The following is a 24643-nucleotide window of genomic DNA, read 5'->3' as shown; positions in this document are numbered from 1 at the left end:
AGAAATGCTCGTTAGGCCTTGGCAAAGAGCACCTGGGCTCAGCTCCTCTTGAGTATATCAGAAACACTGTCTGCTCCCAGGTACCTGTCCTGTCTAATGAGCTCCTGTTTTTTAATGAACAGCCTCGGAAACTTGCTTTTTGTGCCTGAATAACAACCTAAGTGGAACAACATTTTTGTTATTGAACTTTCCAAGAAAGTTACCGACCCAAATTGCAGCAAGGATGGAAAATTCCTATTACTAAAGCAAATGCTCTTGCAACCCTACAAACTCCTGTACCACAGCTGTCTGTGACCAGCAATCTCCCTCTGAGTGGGATGCCTTTCAGAGCCACAGATCTCCCAAGCTTGGTATACTTGGAGGACTGATGTCAAGTGCTGCCAGTGGAGCCTGGGCTGATATCTCCACTCCTCAAAGCTCAACCTTTGCCAGCTGAGAAGATGCAAAGGCATCTGATGTGAGAACTTCAGTGAACTTGGGGGGAATTTTTCACGGGTAGATACCTTGTACATACTGCTTTAGGCCTGTGTGTGTGCAAGTGTATGTACTATGTACTACGAGCGTTATATTGGTCAGTAAGTTAGGCCTCTAAATGAGTTATTGTTGTGCTTATAATAAATTCTACAGAATCTTTTGCTAAATTGTTTAAATTAGGCTATTGATTAAGTGATTTTAAGTGCTGTTAAAACCTCTAACCCTAAACTGCTGGTTAAATCCAGGGCTAAATTTGGCAAGGCAGTCCACTCTGAACCTTGTGACTCAATGGGAGAGTCTCTGTCATTCCTTTTTATACATATCTTTTCCCATCCTTATACTTTTTCCTTCCCCAGCCTCTGCATAAATAATTTTAGGTTGATTTTAGTTTTAGTTTGATTGATTTTAGATTTTTAGATTTTTTCCTATTCTTTTCTCTGTGTGTTTTAGCCATCTAGCAGAGTAGTAGAGTGAACCTTGTCAATGATTTATGTAACATTTTTAAAACTACTTTTGCCAATACCTTTGCTGGTGATTCTTTAAGTGACTTAAAACACTAACTGGTGATAGTTTTACTAGCATTAGCTGCATTACCCACTATTAACACCTAGCAGTTTCTATAAAGTTACATCTGATGGTGTGCAATTCAAACCTTACAAAGAAGTGAGAAACAATGCTAGTATTTTTTTTAGTCAGATTACTTACAAACTTGCCTTCTACTTTTCTCCTGTTCTGTTGGAGATCTTTATGTAGACTTTGGAGAGGATGTAACTAATTTATTAGGTAAATTCTTTTTCTCAGATTTTTTGCATTTCTGATTTAGCTATTATATCCTCAAGACACCAAGTGCTGGGCCTTAAACAAGTTATTTAACCCAATGCAGCTAGAGTATTTTTAATTTATCAGATGAATACTCACTTTCATGGTTTGAAGCTACGCCTTCTTAGAGCATTTATTTTTCTTCCCTACCAAAAACTGTTAAAGAACAGCTCTATTAACCATTTAAAGAATGGTTCTTCTTCTTTATTAGAAATAAGAGCAGGATAATAAGCATATTAAAGGAGCAATTGCTACCCATTACAAAGATAAAGTATCTCCCCATCTCGGGAAGAGATGTGAGTTTCATTCAGAAAAGATAAAAAAGTACAGCCTTCATTCCATGAAACTAATATCTCCACAACTTAATCCTGAGATGTTAATGATTAAAATAGATTAACCCTGTATTTTCTTTCAGTTGACTTTTAGAGCTGAAGGGGTGGGAAGTCAAACTCTACTCCTTGTTGGGAGTAGAATACGCATAAATAGTTTGAGTCTTACACCCTGACAACCTAAGCACTTCCTTGTTTTCAGGTAAAAAGTTTCAGGTTCCTCATTATCAGGGCAGAGTCCGTAATTCAGAACACTTTGAGCTCTGTTATTGCCTGAGTTGGAGGAAATCCATCTGGCTCAGGTGAATGAACAGTGACCTTATATAAAACATTTCTCCATGGATAACTTCATCTCATTTGCTGTGGAAGGTTGCTCATATGCAAAATAATGGGTCAAAATTAATGCCTTTTCCTTTCTTACTAAGTCACTTTTTAGATTATGATTGTACCTTAAAATACAAAAAGAGGATAACAGTAGAGAGAAATGAGTATTTACTAACTTAAAATAAGATTCCTGTTATGGAATTATAGGGTATGGTTAAAATAAAAGTCATTCACTCTCAGGTGTCAGAAAATACATAAACTTACAGATAAAGCATACGTGTTGCTAAGCAATCTATTTCAATGCAATGTCTTTCTCTTTCCTCTGTATTTTCCCCACTCTTCACTCAATCTATTTTAATTATTCACAAGATTACATCCCTGTAACATCTTGTAATAATTTTATAGATGTATTTCATTGGTATACTGGAGGACTTAATCATTAATAAAACAACAGAATTTCTGACAGCACAGTAAATTGATTCCTTGCCTTTGATACTGTTTAAAGACTAGGGCAGAAAAAGGACTCAAACGTAATTCAGGTAACAGCCTCAATTCAAAAGACAAACCAACTAAACACTCATGATCTGAATTATGCCACTTGAAAAATACCTGCATACATTATTTAAAAACATCTATTTTTTTAAGGAACAGACTCTTAAAAGCACATGGCAAGAACAGAGTTTGGTTGCTGGACATCACTACAAACTTTTACATACAACAATCTTCATATGAAAGCCTAGAAACAAATACGAAAACCCAATGGCTGAACGCATGAGTTCAGGATATTAATGCTCTTTTTCACTTGGGGATACCATCACTCCAACATCTGTACGGTTTTCCCTTTCTTAAGTAAACTACCATTGCTAAATATCTTGCCAATGTATTGTACTCGTGCTGTTCTTTATTCAGAGGAGTTGTATTTATATTGTTTGGAAAAGACTTTGAGAACATCTGAAATAAAATTAGTTATCTAGTCACTGAACAACGATGTAGTGGTTTGTGGGGTTTTTTTTAAAGAAACATATGAACTACTAGAATGTACAATGACATGTGGAGAAGTTTCATTCAACTATATCTCTCCAAAGTAAGTAATGGTGTACTTTCTTCTTTCCCTTACCAAAAATAATGCCATAGTTCTGCTCCACATACCAAAATTTAATATATCAGATCACCAAAGTACCATTTATTCTCATGAAACCCTAACAAAGCATCTGACACCATTTTTTTTTTCTGAAAAACCTGGGTCCTAAATGGCTATTTAAGCCACATATCAGTGACTTATTTAAGCTAAAATTTTAAGCAATATTAAATTCAAAATGTTTTCAGATATTAGAGACTAAATCTAAGTTTGCAATTCTGAAATTAGCTCTGTAAAGCACAATTCTTGCTTTGTAAAACCACTACCTAATAATTAGTATTTCTTTCTTGGACAGCCAGCAGATACATGCAGAACAGCCAGCACAAAGTATGCCCTGATACACAGTTTAGTTCACAAATTTAGCAATGAAATATGGAGTTTTAATGCACATATAGTTTATATCATTTTTTATTTTTATATAATCTTGACATAATCTATATGTAAGTGATGAATCTAATAAAACCTCTGTGAAAGAAAGATTAATGAAGATTAATGAAGTACTGTAAATAATTTAAAGGGCACTCTTTTGCAATTAAAATAATAATCAGATGCTGTCAATACTTTTTTAATCTCTACAGAATTTATCAGCATTAATTATTAGCAACACAGATGACCTTCCAGGTGCATCCTGCTTTGTAAACAACTATCCATGCCTGTACAATGTACACGAGTTACAAGGCAAATGAGACTTCAAGTCCTAAATGTCAAGAACACCATCTATAATCAGCAAAACAGGTATTTTAGGACTTCACGTGATTTAAAAAGAGTCAAGACAATTTAATGGCTCCCCAGCTTTCACGACGGAAACAAGTATTCTCCCCAAGACCTCTGTCCCTCATTATTTCTGCAAAATCAATGTCTAGGCAACTCCTGGTAGAGCTATCTAAGTTGTCCTTACCTTGTAAAATAGTATGTCACAACAGCCCCTGCTACTGTCATCTGCTGACAGGCGAGGATAAACTCGCTGATCCAGATGAGTCCTACTGCATGGTACCACCACATGTATTTCAAAGGACCTACCATCCGAAATTCCACAAATCCTTCTTCATTTGGGACAGGACTACCTAGAAATAAATGAGGGTGAAAAAAGAAGATGGTGCTTACATCAGCTCATAAATAAGGAAGCATATGGCATTGGCACGTCACAAGCAGCTACAGCAGAACCCATCTAGCTTCTACAAACAGTTTTAAATGTCGTGTTTAGGAAGATTGTTCTTAAGAAAGATGCAGCTTTTGAGACAATCAGCATAACGGCACTTGAAAAAAAGCCACAAAAAAATATCCTGAGCATGCTCAAAATCCTGCAACACTTCCTTTAATTTTCAGCCACATGGTGAAAATTTCCACAATGAACCATCATCACATGGCAAAACTCCCTATAGTTCAACATAATAGAAGCCTACTTCAGTAATTCTTAATTTGATTTTGCTGCTTTATCAGTATTACTCATACAGCAAGAATCAATATTAAACTTCATAGCTCCTTACATCTATATGTCAACACTAACAATCACTTTTGCTTTCCTTATGGTAAGTCTTTGTACAAGCATTTCAACAATGTTTGCAGTTCTAAAGCTATTTACAGACATATGGAACAGCTGTAGAGATTCTAAACATATGATTTCATACATTCAGAAATTCACTCTTTGTCTAATGTGAATAGCAGTATCACGTACAGAGACTGACAGCATGCCAGAACACTCCTAACTGATAACCGTGAAGATAATGAATGTATATAAGCTAAAAGGATAAATTAGCTTTTACAGAATCAAGGCTAGTTGAAGGGTTCTGTCAGTAAAATATAATATCAGACTAAATTCTGCTACAAATTTAGTGCCCGTGCAGTGACCTGACTCAGAGAGTGAAGCACAGGGCTGAGACTTTCAGAGGCAAACATTTTCTGCACATCACACAGCATGTAATGAAAGCTAAACATTTCAACAGTAATGAGAACAAGAACACATGAAGTGTTACCTCCAACCTTCACTAAAGAACTCAGGATATGAAAAAAAACCCCCTCATATTGTATTATTGTGAAATAGCTTTGTGACCTGAAACACTGCTACTTTTGGATCGGCAGTAAGCAACACACCTTAAAATTCTTAGATTTGAACAGTGAGTGACGGTCTGTATCGCCTGCAATGCACTGCAAAATAGCGCAGACATTTCCCACTTTAAAAAGCATTTGCAAAGTTTCTTTGCTGAAGTGACTAAGATTTGGACCTATAGGACTGACTAATTCTAGAAGGTCTCGTCAGACCCCGAACACAAACAAAGCTTTCACCTTTTATGGTCTTCACAGCAGGCTGGAATTAAGAATACATTGGCTAGTCTCAGAATACAGTATACAAAGAGCAGAAGAATCTCCCTAATAATTGTGGAATAATAATGGAAACCTAAGTTACAAACAACTGAAAATTAATTCCACTATATTTACATTGTGGGAGACAGCAATTCTGTGGAACAATCCTTTCATTACTATGCCTTCATCTGGCTACCATACAATTACTTGGAGAGATCAGCTGCAAGACGATGCTGTTTTTAACTTGCTTGTGTAAAATTAGACGGAATTATTGAAAAAATTGTTATAGAAGTTGTATTAACAGAGTCTCGTGGTTTGCAACATGCCAACTTGCATCAAAATAAAAAGCCAGTCTAACACACAAAGTACCATGTGAGAATGCAGACTCAAATGCACAATAACTTTCTTGAAACAAGTGTTTTGAAGTCAGTGAAGCAGGTGAGAACAGAAGCACAACAGGTGGGCTTTTTTTCTTAGAGGTTCCCACATGCTTTTTAGCCAACTCTGCTCAAAAACATACAAAAGTTAGGTGAAGTTTATTTAAAATAAGCAACAGATGCTTACCTGTAGTACCAAGGAAAAGCAGGACTGTGATCCAGTATGCCCAGAAGAGGATAAGCACAAAGAATGTCCAAAATGGCTGGAAGACTAGCAGTGGCAGGTGAATGAAGACCTTGCCGGCCACGTGGAACAAGGCAATGGTGAGAGCTACTCTTTTGCGCATTATTAACATGATCAAGAACAAGATAACCTAGAGGGAGAAGTTTCCAAATCACATTTTAGAGGACTGAAAAATAAGCGAGCTATTATTTCACAAAGCTAGGATATTCAAACACGCTAAATTTAACACATTTATAAGATCACGAAATCAAAATGTAAAACCGCTGTTAGCTTATTCTGGTGATAAATTATTTTCCAGGTTATATTTTTGTGGAATTCCAATCTCATAATTATGTATTTGAAATCATCATCAGCCTTACGCTGATGAGATTAGACTAGATTCTATCCCCAATTATGTTGTACAAACCAGTGAAATCAGCAAGTTTTAACAAAGAATACAATTTAACATTTATATCTGACCATGGTGTGGTGGTCTTGTAGTATGTATGTATCTATAAAAATGCAGGGAGTAAGAATTTAGGAAGGGGAACAGAGAGGGACCTTTCGATTAGGATGTGAAACAAGAAGAAGAGCAAAAGAGGGAGTCTACAATTCCTGGGAAGTTAGTCAAACATTGTCAATTTTTAAAAGTAAAGTCAGTGACTGTGAAATTAACAGCAGGGCCCAAACAAGATAATCAGTGTTAGCATTTCAGTTCACAATGATTCTTCTGTAAGCGGAACAAATTTGGTAACAACTAATTTCAAGAAGTAGGAAGGTCCTAAGGACTTTCAGATACACTAAAAGGACTAAGTACCTCTGAACTGGGAACCTAAGAAAAATCTCTTTGGATTTGCAGTCCAATATTGTACCTATTCTTGGAAGTCCCTGTGGACATTTTACAGTAGTCGAAAGTAGCTGCAGGGTTTAGAAGGTCTCTCCTGACTCAAAATCAGATATTAGGGAACAGTTCCTGAAAGTTAAAAAAATAAAATAACAAAATAAAAAAAAAAAATCACTGCAACAGAACTTGTGGCAGAAATAAACTGTTCAAAAATATCTGCAATAAAAACCTTTCCCCTGAATAAAAAAAATTAGAGACCAAAAGGAAGTCAGAACAAGAAAATAGTACACTCATTAGCAAAGCATACCGTGAAGACCGTAGCTGCAATGGCATAGATCAAGAGAGCCTGAAGATTGTCTTTGGCTATTTGAGTCTCAAGAGCACTGGCAGACATTCGTTTCTTAGCATAGAGCCACCACAGGACTCCTGTACCACCTATGTTTTAGTGAGAAAGAAAAAAAAGATAAATGAAAGACACCTCCTCTGTATGACATAGTCGTACTACTGAGTCCCAAGGAAATGAAACAGTTCTTTCTTGTAAGTTTAGTCTGGTACAGAATACTCAAGAGCACTGATGCTCAACCCAACAGGAACTTCAGGGGAGGGAGAAGTGCTCGGTTCTCCTCTGTTGCCCTCCTCTGAAGTGAATATACTCTTTTCACAGTCTCACCCCACTACAACAACTTAAGAGACTTGCAGAACCTTAATTTCATGTTTTAGGGTGAAGTGGATGAAAGAACTAGTTCATGAGGAGCCCCAACAGCTCCCACTAGGCAGGTAATAGAAGAACAAAAGGAATAAAGAATTACATGGGTGGATGTATTTATGTATATAAGTGTAGGGAGTAAGAATTTAGGAAGGGGAACAGAGAGGGACTTCTGGATTATGATGTGAAGTAAAAAGCACAGGAGGCTAATAATAAGTGAGGTACAATCTTCTAACCCCTGTTACAAAATCCTAGCCTTGTTGCCAGAATATTATTCTCCCATTCTAGCTGTCTTTCTGAGACAGAACTTTTCTAAAGGACAGGTCTCCAGCCCCTCAGGGATATAACCTCTCCCCTCTGATACACTTTTTTCTCTTTTGAGCATGTGTTTCTTGTTATTTCTGAATCAAATGCATAAGCTTAGCAGGGGGGTTGTACCAGATGAGCCTCTGTAGTCCCTTCCAACCTTACACATTCTGTGATCACAAGTTTATGCTGAAGGTACCCTGTTCAGGTCTAAAATGAAGAATGCTCTTTTGGCATCTCCTAAACAAACAGTGAATACAGAACAAGCAGTATGTCTCACAAGTGATTGGTTCTTATTCAGTTTCTGTATTGGATGAACCTTTTTAGAACATAGTAACAGATGCCAATAAATCACTCAGCATAGCTGATCAGCTTCTAAAAAGAATATCAATGAAAAAAAAATTATTTTTTTTCTTTTCTGTGGTCACAGGCCCTGAGACCAATAAGCAGAAAAACAAAGCGATCGTGAAAAAATACAGAAGGTCTGATGATTTTTTTTCATCCCTTGCAGACATGAATTGAAAGAATTAAATCACTAGTGCTTCCTAATATGATTATTCTACTTTTATTCCTGCCCTTCAGTCATCTGCCCGTACATTCTGGCTTAGCTACTGAGTAACAATAATAGAAAACTTCAGTTTTACAAATTTTAAAGTTATTGTGATAAAATAAGGCTATTTTCATGCAAACTACATCATCTTGGAAGAGACAATCTTCGGCCACTTCCAATACAGCATGGCATTTCACACGTGACCTAGGCCATGCAGGTCTTCCTGAGTCATATGGAAATACACAGATCTGATTAGGAACGCTAGAAAAGCACCTTTGCCTTCTCTCTTCAAGAACAGGTCTTAAAGAGCTACTCAGAGGACTGAAGGGGCTGATGAACATGTCAGGGCTGTAAACATGTCAGGCTGCAAAAACAGCAGCTGCCCTTGGATTCCTGCATGCCTGAATACACCCATGGGGTGGGTGTGCCATCAGACACACCCGGACTAGATGCTGTGCTGACATATTTAGAAGGCTGGTTAAGAACTGCAGGCAACATTTAGGGCTGTGCTACAAGTGCTGTGAGAATACCCCACACTGACTGTGTGGGCTCTAGTGAGCTAGGCTGGCATGAAGCCTGCCTGCCAAGCAGGGAGTGCAAATATCCAAGGAGCAACATAGTCTCTGGGAGAGGACTGCAATTAGTAAGGTGGCATTTTGGATGTGTATCTTGAAAGGGACTCAATCTAAAGCTGAAGGGAAATGCATGGCCCAAGATCTGTGCAGGATGTAGCTGGCCTGATGACACAGAGCACGAAGATGAGAACTGGGCACTCAGAAACTGGGAGACAAACAAGACTTACCAAGTGATCCCAGAATGACAAGAATTGTTACAATCCAGACAAGTACTCTTGAAATGTACCTTATTATAACCATCAAAATCATGGATAACACTGCAAAAGAAGACAAATAAAATAAGCAGAGCAATTACTTCAAGTAGAAACAGCCTTCCTAATTTTCCCACTGGGCTACGACAACTGCCTTCCAACAGAATTCTTACACAAAGATTTATTTTCCGAGGCCTACGAACTCACTGAACAATAAATAAAATTAGGCACCTTTACAACTTCTGCTTTGATACTGTTGATTGAAACAAAGAGAGCATAAATACATTTACATGATACATTAAATACAAGACATAATGCGTGCACACAGACAGGGGGGTACTTAGACAATGACCAAACAGACAGCAAGACATGATAGTAGTTCGAGTTTGGTAACATGAGCACACTTCCTGAGGACCAGAGCAGAATTTGCACTCAAATACACTTGTCAAACAAGTGCAGTTAATATGATGCCTGTGTATTGCAAAATGTCATGCCAGTCATAGGTAAAAAACTATTACAGCTAACTAAGGTTAAGTGAGTGGTGTGTGCAAGTGCACATTCATATTTTTACATGTCTGTATTCAGCAGTTACATGAAAGCCACTGGAACCTGGCTTTCTGAATCACAGTCTAACCCGTTGTTTTAAAATAAATAATTTCTGTTTAACTATGAAGTTATGCAAACTATTTTTTAAATTAACTGTATGTAAACTCTGTACTAACTTCTGACTCTTAACTGAACAGTAGCACTGCTAATGAGCCACCAGCTTTTAGATTCTGAACAATCTTTCTACCGTTATTATCAAATACTGGAGCTTTCAAGACAGAAGAATAAACAGCTTTCCAGTTACAGTTGAAAACACACACCAAGGTCTTGTGTGTGTGTCTTTTTTTTTAATGGTATCTACCACCCTCTTTTCCTTTTTTTGTCCCCTTTCTTTTTCCCTTCCCCCCAACTTTTTTTTTTTTTTTTAACCACAAAGGCAGACGGAAAACAAAGGACTGTTGTATCTAGCAGAGCTTTGCAGTGTTTCTATCTATACCACACACTGCTCATATACATGGCTACTATCTTGATCCTCCCATTTTAGTATTTCAGATTTTATACTTGGTATGAGTAAAGTAGGCTCACTAGGTAAGCAGTTTATGTGGGTGGGTAACATTCCATCTTAAACAACAAGACTTTGTTAAAGCAATACTTGGTCCAGCGCAAAGTGTCACTCTATAGGCATCTCACAACTACAGAAACTATTCAGCACCTCTATACTGCTGGAAATTTCCAGCTCTTCAGACAAGGCTCAGATTTTAGAGGCCTTAAGTTTTAAATTTTGGGGGAAAGGGAAGAAGGAACATACAATACAACAAATAGGCACCACCTAACTTTCTTGTTTTCACTCTGATAGTTCTCATATCCCTGCACAAATACGTTAAATGAAACAAACTAAATCCCCTACATTCAAAAGGAGTGCGCTGTTGTGGACTTCTCACCCTGTTCTTTTTATTTGGAAAGGGTTTATTTGGACCTGGATTAGCAGAATGACTACTGCAAATGGGAAAGGGCAATATTATAATAAAAATTAGGAAAATGGAGATGCTCTCTTAACCATATCAAAACTAATGTTAGGTAATCAACAGCCACACATCCTCTATCCTGTAATCAGTGGAAGAGAAATAAAAACAGGAATGCATATGTATATTGCTTCTGAAAAAGTTACCCAGATGTCAAATAAAATTTTAAAAAAGCATTCTGAATAATTTCTAAGGGCTCATTGCTATTATACATGGTTTTTGCTCATATTTTGGTAGAGGGTGTTAACAATCTCCTAATGCAGTACACTAAGAAATAGCTAGTAATGAGAAAAACAATTACCTAGTGATAACAAGCAAAGTCCCATTATAATCTCTTTGCTGGTCATAACTCCACTAATCAGCCTGTGTAAGACACTACTGTCACTGACAAAGGTGATCAGGGCCTCTGCAAACTTGGCATAGCAGGAAATGTTCACAGGAGCACAGCGATGGAAGAATGGAATAGGTGCACTGGTGACACAAGAAAAAAAAAATCAGAAAAAAAAATTACTCCTACTTAATATAAATGCCACATCAACACACAAATGAAAGGTGAATAGATGCAATCATTCCACCCTCATAACATCATAACCAGAAACCATGCGTTGAATGCACAAGTGCTGCTGGAATGAGGATGATCATAATGGGAAGTGATGCAGTTCTTATAAATAACCCTGTGAGACTGGAGTATACAAAATTATTACCCTCCCACCATTAAATGACAAGGCTCAGAAAATGTATGTTCCTATTTCCACTTAAACATCTCTCATTCAAGTGTCAGGCGGTGAACCAGCAACTGAAACAATGCCTTTCACTCATGTTTGAATAAAATACTGGCCCTTACATGCAGCAAAAGAAATCACAGAATAACAGTACTCTTCTTGAAAGCATACATTTTGTGCTAAAGGACATCAGCATTTACAACTGCTGCCAAGAAAAACCAATGTACTTATTCCTAGTCATTCCCCATATTAAACTCGTTCTTGTATTAAAGATTACAATCACAATGTTTGCTTTCATTAACTTTGTTAAAATTATGCAGAGTATGCAAGGATGCTTCTATTGTTTTCAACTGTTTTGGAAGCATCCTCCAAAAAACTACTGAGACTATGCACTAAACTTTGCAGAATGCCTGGAAGAACCTGTAATCAAGTCCATCAGGGAAAGATACAAGACAGTAAAAACTTTACTTTAAAAGTGGGTAATTTTATTTTCTAAATGTTTCCCACTAAGTAACTGTCTTTCTTGCTCATAAACTATGTCAGATCTCAAAGTGGCCTATTACATCATTTGATCAATTCCCAATTACATTTCAGACAAGAATTACATGTTCCTTCCTGTAATTGGATCTCATGAAAGTGTCTTTCATATTATGCCAGTCTTCTCTTCCAGCCTCTGTATTTGTTTCACCCTGCCCAATTTTCGTTACTTAAAAGATTTCAGTGGACTGTAGCAGCAATGCACATAATCTTCTGCAGTTTCCCTATTTCAGTAATGACCTATAAACCAGCAATTTTCTGTCCTCAATAACTATTTTTCAAGCCCACGCCTTTCCAAAATTTTAACCATTTTGAACAGGTAGTGAGTAAAGCAGCTGCCTTAGGCACATCTTTTCTATACGTTGGGTTTTTTGGGGAAAAAGGATGACATGCTGAAAGCCATTAATGTGTAATTATTCTGTAAAGAAATTGGGAGAAATTATGATCACCTGCTATACCTTAGTAATTAGTAGATCCTAGGTTTTTGTTTAAAGTCACTGATGATTGCAAATCTTATTGTTCTAAACATACTGTGCTGAGTAGGTAAATGCATTCCAAAATGCTCACACTGATGGTCTACTTTTGTAGTAATGAAGACAGCAGTTAAGCACAGCAAAAAAGTAATTGTGGATTAGTCACAGTTCTTAAAAAACAAATTAAACTCATAATGATGGCTGCCCCATTTAAAAGGCAGCCCATGTATTCTTTCAGCCTCTTACAACATAACCTATTTTGGAATATGCAGTGTACTGCAGCTCATTATATGCAGTATTACTGGAAAAGACTGAAATTTGAGAGGTTTATTTGATTGTTAACTGCTACAATTTTGCAGGAAGCCTAGAGCATTTAGAAGTTGTCAATATCAGTAACAGAACTCAAATTTTGAGCTGGAAGTAGGCAAAAGAATGTCATTCCTGCATTCAAACATAAACCTATCCATTTTGAAAAAAGAACTAATTGGATTAAAGTGCTCTTCCAAAATATATTCCAACAGAGGAAAACATGCTTTTTGCATGACAGTTTATATTACTGCTCATCTAATATCCCTTAACCTATAGCAATTTTACTAAATATTTTAAGTTACTTATTTTCATGTGCCGTGATTAATTGCTAACTTTGTTTTAATTAATAATAAAAAAATGAGGTTAGTGGTTTCTACAAGCTTTCTTGAGCAAATGGGACTCCTGAAAATCCACCTGAGATCTGTTGCTGCTTCAGTGGTTCTGACTGAATGAGTATGTGAGGTGAAGTCTCTTAATAAAAAATACAATAATAGATCTATTCTCCATGACCCATGCTATTTTATATGGCCTCTTGATTATATCTTGGTATATTACCTACTGAAAAGGAATTAAAAATTTCTAAGAATAGCAACATGATGCTTATTCATAAACAAGAACGAATAAAGTCCAAGCCAGCACGCAATGGTCTTAGAAGTTGTATTTTTAAAGCAATATTGAAATTAAGTTAGGAGATCCATCTGATTATTCAAGTACTAGATTCCAGAGAGTTTTTTCCTCTCACTACTGCCCCTGGGCAAATACAGCAACCTGTGTGAGGGGAGCCTAGTTGGAATGCCACTGTTAGCTGCTGTTTACAACCTCTACAGGGCAGCCCCTTGGCACAGCTCAACACATCTGGTTGCTGAAGGGACTGGACAGGTTTTCCTCCAGGGTCCTCAAAACAGTGAAGTCATGCTCTCCTGAGGCTGATATAGGCTGGGTATGGTTTCTGGAAGAAACATGTATCGCTGACTGCACTGCTCTGTCAAAGTTGGACATAATGCCTTGAAGCTGGACGGTAAGAATCCATTGAGAGCCTCAGCTGAAGGGTGTGAAGAAGTCTGGTCATCAAACAGAAAACATCAAGGGACAGTCCTCACACCATATGCTCCCTCCCTCCCATGGACGTCATGGGAATCAGATGGTTCATAACTCTTGGCAGATTGTGCTGGTTTCAGCCGGGGTATAGTTAATTTTCTTGGCAGTGGCTAGAATGGGGCTGTGTTTTGGATTTGTGCTGAACACAGGGTTGATAATTTAGAGATGTTTTTGTTATTGCTGAGCAGGGCTTACACAGAGGCAAGGCCTTTTCTGCTTTTTGTACTGCCATAGTGGGGAGGGATGTGGGGGTGCATGAGAGGCTGGGAGGAGACAGAGCCGGGACAGGTGACCCAAACTGACCAAAGGGATATTCCAGACCATAGGACATCATGCTCAGCATGTAAAGTGGGGGGAAGAAGGAAGAAAGGGGGGATATTTGGAGTGATAGTGTTTGTCTTCCCACAAAACCATTATGTGCTATATACTGATGGGGCCCTGCTCTCCTGGAGATGGTTGAACACCTGCCTGCCCATGGGAAGCAGTGAATTCATTCCTTGTTTCCCTTTGTTTGCCTGTATGGACCCACAGCTTTTCTCACTTTCACCCTTCTGATTCTCTGCCTGATTTTACTGATGGGGGAGTGAGAAAGTAGCTGTATGGTGCTTGGTTGCTGGCTGGGGTTAAACCAAGACACAGATCAAATCTGAGTGTTAGGTAAGTTCTCCATGAGTGTCTCAGTCTACAAGGTGTTGGGTTTTCACTTGGTTGTCTCAACAAATGACTGATTTCATTTCTCCTCCAAATTACACTAACTTACTCAAATAATTTAACTATAAAAACCTGAAGGAAGGTGCTTTACAGATACAATGTTGGCCTTTTTTGTCTTAGGGTACTAAATTCAGACTTTTCAATCTCAAAAATACTCAAACATAGTGTACATTTTAGTGATATCACACAGAAAATGGAAAATACTCCACTTTACACAATAGGTTTTTTAAAATAACTTAGGGTCATTTCTGTGAGGAATTTAAATAGCATCATTAGAGCTCTGACACATTGTTCTATCCATCTGTTTTCTTATTAAGCCATATTCATTGAGACTGAATGACATGGGAACACACAATGAGAAAAGTCAATATAATTCTGGCAAAAATTAAGACTAACAAGCCTTTTCAGTATGCAAGCTGGCACTGAAGTTTTCATTTGGTTTTGTATTACTGCTATAACAGCTGGTTAGCTGCATGGAACATGAACCTACTGTGGGGAATAGTAAAAAAATAGTTAATATTTCAGATGCCACTAATTGTCACTACAATATAAAAAAATATTCACTGGAGACACTAACATGTAAACAAGAAAGACTTCAAATCAGAGTTTCTAGAACTGACACAAACACAATATTTACTAAAACCATAACAGAAAACTATTCATAGGAAAAGACTTGCAGTTACAACCCACTAATGAGCATGTTTGAGAAGCTAAACTTTGAGAAAACACAACAGGGTTCTTCTTGAGTTAGTGGAATTACTGACAGAAGGGTGTGCACAACAGCTTACACATCACTTCTTTTCTCAGCAACACTCATCTCCACAGGTCCAGCAAGCACAGCTAGAAGAGTTTATTAAGCTATCAACTTTTCTATCCTATTTCACAAAAAGCAGTCTAACATAATATTTAAAACAATAAAATTCAAAATGATCTGTTTATAGAATACAGTCACCTCTTTGATGCTTGGCTATCCTCTAATCATTTGGGGACTAAAAGAGTAAAAAATGAAGCAATTTTCATCTGGCTGTCTGAGGTAAGGTAGAAGTGAATGCTGCAGAGAGCTGTATGTCCCTATATACTTTCTCCTCCCGAAGATTAAAAGTGTTTCATGATTGTCTCTGATCTGCATTGCTGACAGGCAGCTGGCTACAGATAGGGTGAAAGGCAGTAAAGCAGCTGATACGGTACAATGTCAGTCGCATGAGACAGAAGAGAACCTGCAGATACCAGCTCAATACCCTCAGTAACACATGCACAGATAGTTTGGGTTTTTCTTTAAGAGTTGCTTTCACAACCTTTTAAAAATACACTAAAACATCTGGTAAGAGCAAATGTGTGCTGTGTATTTTCTAAAGAACTGTCACAATCAAACCAAATCTCTGCTCCCTCCATCCCCAATCAGACAAGATGTTAATATTACCTCTCTGGAACAGGATATTTAGGACACAACTTGGCAGCCCTTGGGTCTGTAGTATACTCTGATGACTGCAGTTCATAGCTACACAGAGTAGATCCTGTTGAAAAGGAAAAAAAAATATTGATGTGGGGAAAAAATAAAAATCCAACATTCACATTCTTTGCAAATGGTATTAAAACTGATACAGGTCCTGATTCTGCAGCTCTTCATGTCATTACCAGGACGTTTTGCTACAGTTCCTCCTGTAATGTAGCAGTGAATCAAACTCAACACAGTCTTCAGTGAAACAGAATGACACTCTCCACCTAGCTTAGGGTTTTCGTAAGTTTGGGTATTTGAGTGAAAAAGGCTAATTCACATTGCAGTGTAAAAGAGAGGGAGACAAAGTACTTCGAAGTCACCCTCCCCTGCTATTCCACCATGCTTTTTTTGATCATTTTTAATGCATGAACATTGCATAACACAACATTCACAGCAGAAAGAAAATATTCTTGACTTTGGGTTGGGGTTTTTTTCATGTTTTCACAATACAACTGGTCTACAGATTTCAGGGAGAGGAACAAAGAACTAAAACTGATGAAGTTAGAAAGCTGGCTGAAAAATAACAGAAGCTCTGCATTAGATATCCAGATCTTCTAACAAAGCTGAACTCTCTCCATAAACAAATTGGTTCAGCACAACAAAGATCAAGTTGCCTATAACAAAATTCAAACATAATTTAATTTTTTCTTTTTATCTGACTCTTGCCTAATGGACGTACCTTATCTAGGAGAGATTTCCTTCCATTTATCTACAATCAAGACACTGAAGATCTGACACAATGCTTCTAGGACTACAGCAACTGCTAAATCAGACTGTAGCACTGGTATCTCAGAAATTGCAGAAGTAAGAAAGTCTCCAATGATATAAGCTGCCTATCCAAATATGAGTTTCCTCCCAAGCTTGCTTGCTAATAGATTGCTTATTTCCTAGTGCAAGTGCCCTGAATACATAGCTTTTAGTGTCCTTTTTCCCTTTGTAATAAACTAAGGACTTATCTTAATAAGGACTTATCTTAATCTTGGTCATCAATATAAATATTCACTTCTGTCCATTATGAAATACTCCTCTTCAGAAATACTCTGTAGAAGAGAGTTCTACAAACCAGGTCTGGATAATACATACACACTACTACCCAAAATAAACTTCTGACAAATAGTTTTATGTTAGCTTGTGTTACACCAAACAGAAGTATTAATTGTAGAAACTGTAGAATATTATTTGCAGAACCTTTGTTTACCATTGATACATTTCTACCTCTATGAAGAGACCTTTTATATTTACAGACTGAAAGAGAAGAGACAGAGCAGCTGAGCAGGCTATCTCATGCAGTCTCTGGAACACTACTTAAATACCACTTCTACAAAGCAGTTTTTGAGAGCCAGTGCAAAACATCAAATGCAGCACTGAAGAAAGCTAGAGTTCCTGCAAAGAGAAGGTATCAGGTAAAACACATGAAATATATTTTCAATTATACTATTTACATGCCTCTACTTTTTTATGTGAAAAACATGGCATCAGATAAACAGACAGACAGAACAACGTTCCTTACATAGTAGTTGTAAATGTAGTAACTAAAATACTTTGTTAGAATTTGGAGAGAAGGCTCTACACTGCTGCAAAAATTCTTGTAGGTATGAAAACTTTTGGATTAAGTGAATTTACTAACAACTCCATAACTTAATGGAGAGGCAACAGTAGGGAGTGTCACAAGATTATCTTAAAAACAGAAGGAAAGAGAAGATTGCAGATATTTACATTTATTTTGCTTTGAATATAGACCAACACCTAAGTTATAGAGATGGTTGACAGCTGGCTGAACATGAGCATGCACGGTGCCCAGATACAGATGCCCAGACGGCATCCTGGCCTGTATCAGCAATACTGTGGCCATCCAGTACAGGGCAGTGATCATCCCCCTGTACTCAGCACTAGTGAGGCTGCACCTTGAATCCTGTGTTCAGTTCTGGGCCCATTACTTCAAGAAAGACCCTGAGGTGCCTGGAGCGTGTCCAGAGAAGGGCAGTGGAGATGGTGAAGGGTCTGGAGCATGAGTCATATGAGGAGCAACTTAGGGAACTGGGGTAGTTTATCCTGGAGAAAAGGAGGCTCAGGGGGACCTTATCACTCTCTACAACCATCTGTAAGGAGGTTGTAGCCAAGTGGGGGTCAGTCTCTTTTCTGAGGTAACAATCAACAAGACAAGAGGAAATGACCTCAAGTTGTGCCAGGGGAAGTTTAGATTGGGTATTATGAGAAATTTCTTCACCAAAAGGGTCGTCAAACATTGGAACAGGTTGCCCAGGGAAGTATTTGAGCCACCACCCGTGGAGGTATTTAGAAGACATGTAAATGTGGAGCTTAAGTACAAGGTTGACAGTGCTGGGTTTACTGTTGGACTTGATGATCTTAAGGCTGTTTTCCAACCTAAATGATTCTATGGTTGTATTCTGTGAATCTATGACTCTGTAACAAGAACAAGGAGGAATCAGGATGTGCTGCATGTGTTTAAGTATCCTATGCAAAGGCCTCCACACCCAAACAAGCCTAAGGGACAGGGCTGATCAGTGGATGCCCATGCTCCCTTTCAATTTCCAGCAGTTCAAGCAGGAGAGAAAAAGGGTAGGATTTGCTACAGAGAGGGAAGGGGGCTCTTTGCAAAAATGTGTATCTGAAGACTGTTTGGATCACAAACTTAAGCCAAGCAAACCCAAATGCCAGACCTTGATTTGCATACAGGTCACGAGCCATTCAAGTAGGACCTGCAGACCAGTGTAATCCAATACACCCCAGCCTGTGGAGGAAGCTGGAGACACCTTGTCAGGTCCCTCTGGAACCCAATGGCTTATTCCCTCCTGTCATGCCCTGGAGCAGTGGACAACTCAGGCTGCCACTCTCATCTTTTGCCTGGGAACTGCTCCTGAGGCTCCTCTGGACATCTTCCCTTCAGCTATCTTCCCTATCTCACACAGTGTGCTTCTTTAGACTCACAGTCAAGAAGAAAAACATTTTCATGGAGTTTATCAAACAAGGGACGTTAACCACCCCGTATTTAAAGAAACTACCAGTCCCATAGCTGAAATAGTACCCATGAGATTTGTCCTTGTGTCCTACATAATTAGCTGGAAACTATTCCCATAAGTATATAAGTATACATAAGTATATAAGTACATAAGTATATAAGTATACATTCCCATATACATAAGTATACATAAGTATATCTTTCTTAAAATTTTGAAAACCTTCTGCCTTCTCTAATACTATGTATGAGAGTTTTAGAACCCAAACGTGTGCTTGAGTAATGTCCCTTTACATTAAACTTCAACCAATTTTTTAAGAAAAGAGAACGTTCGTTCTCTTTAAATAACGTTCTTCAGTAAAAAAAAGTTTGCATTTTTTAAGGTGAGAGGGGTGAGAATGAACTGCTTTGTCAAACCTTTCACTCCATATTTTTATTCTGGGTTTGTAGAGGCTGTCTTAGCACAGCCAGTCTTATTATTGCTGTTCGAACTTTCAAGGCCTACAAAAGTTTAAAGAAGCATTCGAGTCTTCTGTCTTGCAGAGATAAATAGTTTACCAAAGACATGACTTTTATTCTTAAATTATTACCACTCATAAAAATTTCAAAAACATAAATTCAAAAATATTATGAGTAGGATACAGAGAAACTGACTAAAAAAATTAAAGTAATACATTCTTTGCTTTCTACAGCAATGTACATATTTCTTCTGGAGAAACCATTAGGCAAATGACAGCAAACTGTCCTTCAAGGAATGGATTTCAGATCCCAAAATGTAACCTTAAAAAAAAAATACTTCTAAACTATGCAGAGCATCAGTTTTTGGGATACTGGTGAGCACACAGAGTCAACTGGTCCCACAATGCTGGATTTGGTGGTTTCACCTCCAGAGTGGTACCCCAGAGACACAGCACAGCTTCTGTTCCATGGTTTCTTTTCAGTGAATAGAGTTGCTCCAGCCATTAGAATATATTGGAGCCATGACTGGAGAAAAATATCTCAAAAGACAAACTTTGAACCTTAACCTAGCCACAGGAACTTCTTTCCTAAGTTTCCTTTCCTTTTTGCCTAGGCTTGGATTAGTGAGGCGTTGAACAGCCATTACCTCTGGCATTCCTAGAAAACAGGTATATTAAGCAAAAATTATATAAAGATGCTGTAGAAAGCCAGGACTCTTACTTCAAAGATTCTTTCCAACTGAGAAGGTAAATTTTTAAAGGTCTTCTGTGCTCAGAAGACACAGCACACAGAACAAGACATAACACCCTGCTTTCCACATCAGTGCAGTAAATAGGAAGGTCCAAAATAACTCAAGGCAGTTAGATAAAAACAATTCTAAGACCAGAGCTCCAATACAGCTCTCCTTCTTGTATTTGCTGTGTTGTAAACAAATACACAAACCCCTGCTAAAGAAGCATCACTGTCAAGAGTTTACAGCCTGAGAAATGGCTAAGACTTCCTAAGTCATCCAGTAAGAGAAGCAGCTTCACAGTGGGAACCACTGACATTTACTGCCTGAATTACAGTAGTGAAAAACACACCAGGAGTTTTGGATCCCATTCTGGTAGCTCAGCATTGTCTACCCATCTATCAACACTTATTAACAGGGACTAAAACTGTCCTTACTTTCAGATCTAGAAACATGGACTCATATTCAGAGTCAAGGATTTAAGCAGAACGATAAAGAACTACGCAGAGATACCTGGGATAGCTTCAATACCAGGAGCAGAACAGTCACCTTAGGAGTTCAGAAGTATCTTCTGTTTAAGCCTGTTTAAGGCATGGCTCCAAGCAGCTCCATAAACCCCTCTTCACAGACACACAGCAAAGAGAGTCTAGAAACTACAGTTTTGATAATGTAACTAATATGACCTTCCATATACAGTCACAGTCTCACAACTCTGAGTCTGACTGACACTATGCATGTATTGTGCACATGTGACATGAACACACATTTGACACATTTAATGTTTCTTTGCCTCTGTCTTCAACTGATGATGGGTTAAGAGGGTCTCAGTACCCAGAGCTAGAGGATCATGGCTGGGAGAATGATAAACTCCCAGAATGATAAACAGTTGTTTATCATTGTGGGATCTGGTGCTCCAGAGTCCCTATAAGACTATGGGGCTTCATGATGGGATTCATCCAGTGTAGCGCTAAACCTACATTATATGGGAAATCTGTTGTTTAAATATGTCTTAAAATGGCTTTTGGTGGTCTCTGCAAACACATGCTTCTTCTTCCCAACACTTCCCACGGTAATGTTATCTCAGGAATGTCCTGGGAAGGTGTCCTGAGGTGTTTCCCATTGGCCTTTGTTAACCCCTTCCTGTGATTGGGTGTTCTTGTAAACCCCTTGAGACTTCTAATTGGTTACTCTGTGAATCCTCCTGAACCCTATAAATGTAACATCCCCAGCAATAAATGCTCTCTTGCCTCCTCTCCACGCCCGGTGTGCTGTCTCTGTGCCTGCCATGGGACCACGTGCGTGGGGGGAGGGGAGGGCACCTCTCCCCTCCAGCCTCAGGGACAGAAGAAACCCCTGAGAAAACCCCTGGAGTTCCCTTTCCCCGTCCTTCAAGACGTCGGAATGGTTCTTCAGATGGAAACGGAACTAGAACTGGGCCGCCCCACGCCGTGGGTGGGGAAAGGGATCCAGAACTCCAAGAATCAAAGAACTGGCTGATGTCATTGCGAGGCCTCTCCTGATAATTTTTTGAATGGTCTTATGGATGGGAGCACCCAGTCGACTAAAAGCTGGCTAACATTGTCCCAGTTTTCAAGAAGGGCAAGAAGGATGGATGACTCTGTAAACTACAGACCTGTTAGTCTCACTTCAGTGGCTGGTAACTGGAGAAGATTATTCTAGAAGTTATTGAAAAGCAACTGAAAGACAATGCATTTACCAGTCACAGCCAGCTTGGCTTCATGACAGGAAAGTCTTGCATGTCAAAACTAATTTCCTTTTATGACAAAGTAACCCACCTAGTTGATCAAGGAAAGCCAGCTGACGTAATCTTTTTGGATTTCAGTAAAACCTTCAATACTGTCTCTCACAAGATCCTGTTGGACAAAATGTCCAGTACACAGATGGACTTAGGACTTGAAGTTATGGTCATAAGTTTGTTGGCTTGCTCAGTCTGGAGAAGAGGAGATGGAAAGATCTCATAGCATCTACAGCTTCCTCATGAGGGGAAGTGGAGGGGCAGGCACTTATCTCTTCTCTATGGCAACCAGTGACAGGACCCAAGGGAATGGCCTGAAACTGTGTCAGTGGAGGTTTAGGTTGGACATTAGAAAAAGGTTCTTCACCCAGAGGGTGGCTGGGCACTGGAACAGGCTCCCCAGGGAAGTGATCAAGGCACCACATCTGCTGGAGTCCAAGAAGCGTCTGTACATTGCTCTCAGGCACATGGTGTGAGTCTTGGGGTGTCCTGTGCTGGGCCAGGAATTGGACATGACAATCTTTGTGGGTCCCTTTCAACTCAGGATACTCTACAATTCTATGATGACTGATAATTGACTTCTAAAAGAGCAGCAGAGATCATATATAAAAAACATAATCTTATTCAATTTTAAATGTTCTCTCCTTAGCAAGTAACATCCTATTAAGCCACCATTACCTTAAGTCCTCTAACACAGGAATCAAACCCCAGGTAATCACAGACACAGAAATGTGCAGAAATGTTAGCAGAAGTGAGACTGTTTGCATTGTGACTCTTCACCTCCAACTTTCAGCCCAGTCCTAATTCTTCTTGAGTTCTGGGTGTTTTGTGACTGTCACCAATGAGAACTTAACTAACATTGTGAACACATGACTCACAGATGATTATGCTTGACCAACCCATGCAATATAGGCTAGAGTATGATATTGATATTGACAGAGGTGGAGTTCACTGGTATTCAAGAAGGCTCACAGACTCTCACAAGGGTAAAATTTCATAACTCTTTTCTACTTTTCTCACTCCAGACCTTGCCTCAAATCTGTCTATAAAATTCTACCACCTCTAAACTCTTAATCTGAACCACATTATCTCTTCAAAGCTTCATGCAATGAGACAACAGACAACTTGGTACACTACTAATAATTGGATATTACGGACCAGCACAAAAAAGTGGGAGCTTAAGACATGGTGTCATGCATCTGTCTGCTGCAAATTCCACAGCCCAAAACCACAGAACTGGTAGGATGCCAAATGCTACTTCCACAGAAGTAGTGAAAGTTCTGCCAGTAACAGAGAACACTGCTGCATGACCTCAGAAAAAGTGTGCCTACGGCAAGTAACAACCTGACTCCCTCTTCATGAACTCCTGCCAAGTGTAAAAAAGTTCAGATCATCATAAAAGGAACTACACTGATGTTGACCAGACCTTCATCCTTAGACTGCTATGTCTGACAATAGTAATTAAAACATGTCTGCAACTATAGGAAGTAATTCTACTCAACACAAGCATTAAGCACATGTAAAGTTTAAGCTTGTATAAATTCCCTATTAACATATATGTTTTCAGAACAACAAAAACATTCCAAGAGCAGACACATTTGATCATATTTGATGCTTCATTTAGGAATAAAGTACATTAGTAACATTTAGTTATGTACAGATTGGCACCAGAGCTGGAAATGAGCGAGAAAACAAGAACACTTCTTAGCCATAAGCTTGAATAGGGTGTTAAGTAGCAGTAAAATAAAAACACCAGAGGACTGCACAGACATAGCTAAATGTGGCAGCTATGCCTCTCACAAATTGTGCAGGAATAGCACCAGAAGGCCAAATAAGGATAGAGCTGAACCGTAATACCTAAAAACCTGATTTCTAGGCCCTAGCAGAACCTAGCAAAATAGTGATGCCTTGAGATGAGCAAAAAGGCATAGGACAGACCACTCTGCAGTCAGGACTTCTCAGATTAGTATGACAGAGTTGTTCTCAGCAAAAGAAAGCAAGCTTCATTCTCTAGATCTATCCACTGGTGCCTTCCAGAAACACAGTGTGTGTTTTAAAGGAAGGAAAGTAAGGTTTTTGTATATCTACACTTCTAGTTGTTGCACAGAGACATACCACCACTTTTTTAAAACAACAAGCATCAAAGGGCAGGAGAAATTACAGCTTGCTTTTATAAATTATGTGGGACTGAACTGAATGTATTTTCTACTGCCTGCAAGTGTGTTCCAAGAAAGATCCAAAATAAAACCCTACTAAGTTAGATCCTCAAATGTCTCTAGAATTGAAGACCACAAAGAGAACAACTGTGATGGCTAAGCACAGTTGCTCTTACAACTAACAGTATGTAAAAAAACCAAAAAAAAACCCCCCAAAAAAGTGCCCCTAGATTCAGAATTTGCATGTGTCTTTTCAATTGTAATTAAAAAACCAAGACAATACTCTTCACTTTTCCCCATTTGTATTAACAGTACAGAAATATGAATACAAATATTAATTTACCAATTTCTCCACCCATATTTCTTCCTGTGCTAAATAAAACTATCTACTCTGGAATCAAATTAAAATCCATCTAGTCAAGTAGCAGATGT

The 24643-nt window shown here is 38.5% G+C and overlaps 1 protein-coding gene across 4 annotated transcripts in view; it reads right to left on the bottom strand.

The window, feature by feature from the left end:
- SLC44A1 (solute carrier family 44 member 1) overlaps positions 1-24643 on the bottom strand; it is a 73857-nt gene that overhangs the window by 15569 nt on the left and 33645 nt on the right. For all 4 annotated transcript variants that reach the window (XM_032675888.1, XM_032675890.1, XM_032675889.1 and 1 more), the window contains exons 5-10: positions 16056-16149; positions 11087-11256; positions 9194-9283; positions 7137-7264; positions 5950-6136; positions 3983-4148 (exon numbers count right to left, since the gene is read on the bottom strand). In XM_032675888.1, the coding sequence (XP_032531779.1) occupies positions 3983-4148; positions 5950-6136; positions 7137-7264; positions 9194-9283; positions 11087-11256; positions 16056-16149 (835 nt within the window). The remainder of the gene's footprint in view (positions 1-3982; positions 4149-5949; positions 6137-7136; positions 7265-9193; positions 9284-11086; positions 11257-16055; positions 16150-24643) is intronic.

Source organism: Chiroxiphia lanceolata, chromosome Z (assembly GCF_009829145.1).
Source record: "Chiroxiphia lanceolata isolate bChiLan1 chromosome Z, bChiLan1.pri, whole genome shotgun sequence".
Lineage (NCBI taxonomy): Eukaryota > Metazoa > Chordata > Aves > Passeriformes > Pipridae > Chiroxiphia > Chiroxiphia lanceolata.
The sequence above is the reverse complement of the archived record's forward strand: the minus strand, read 5'-3'. Positions and strand labels throughout refer to the sequence as shown.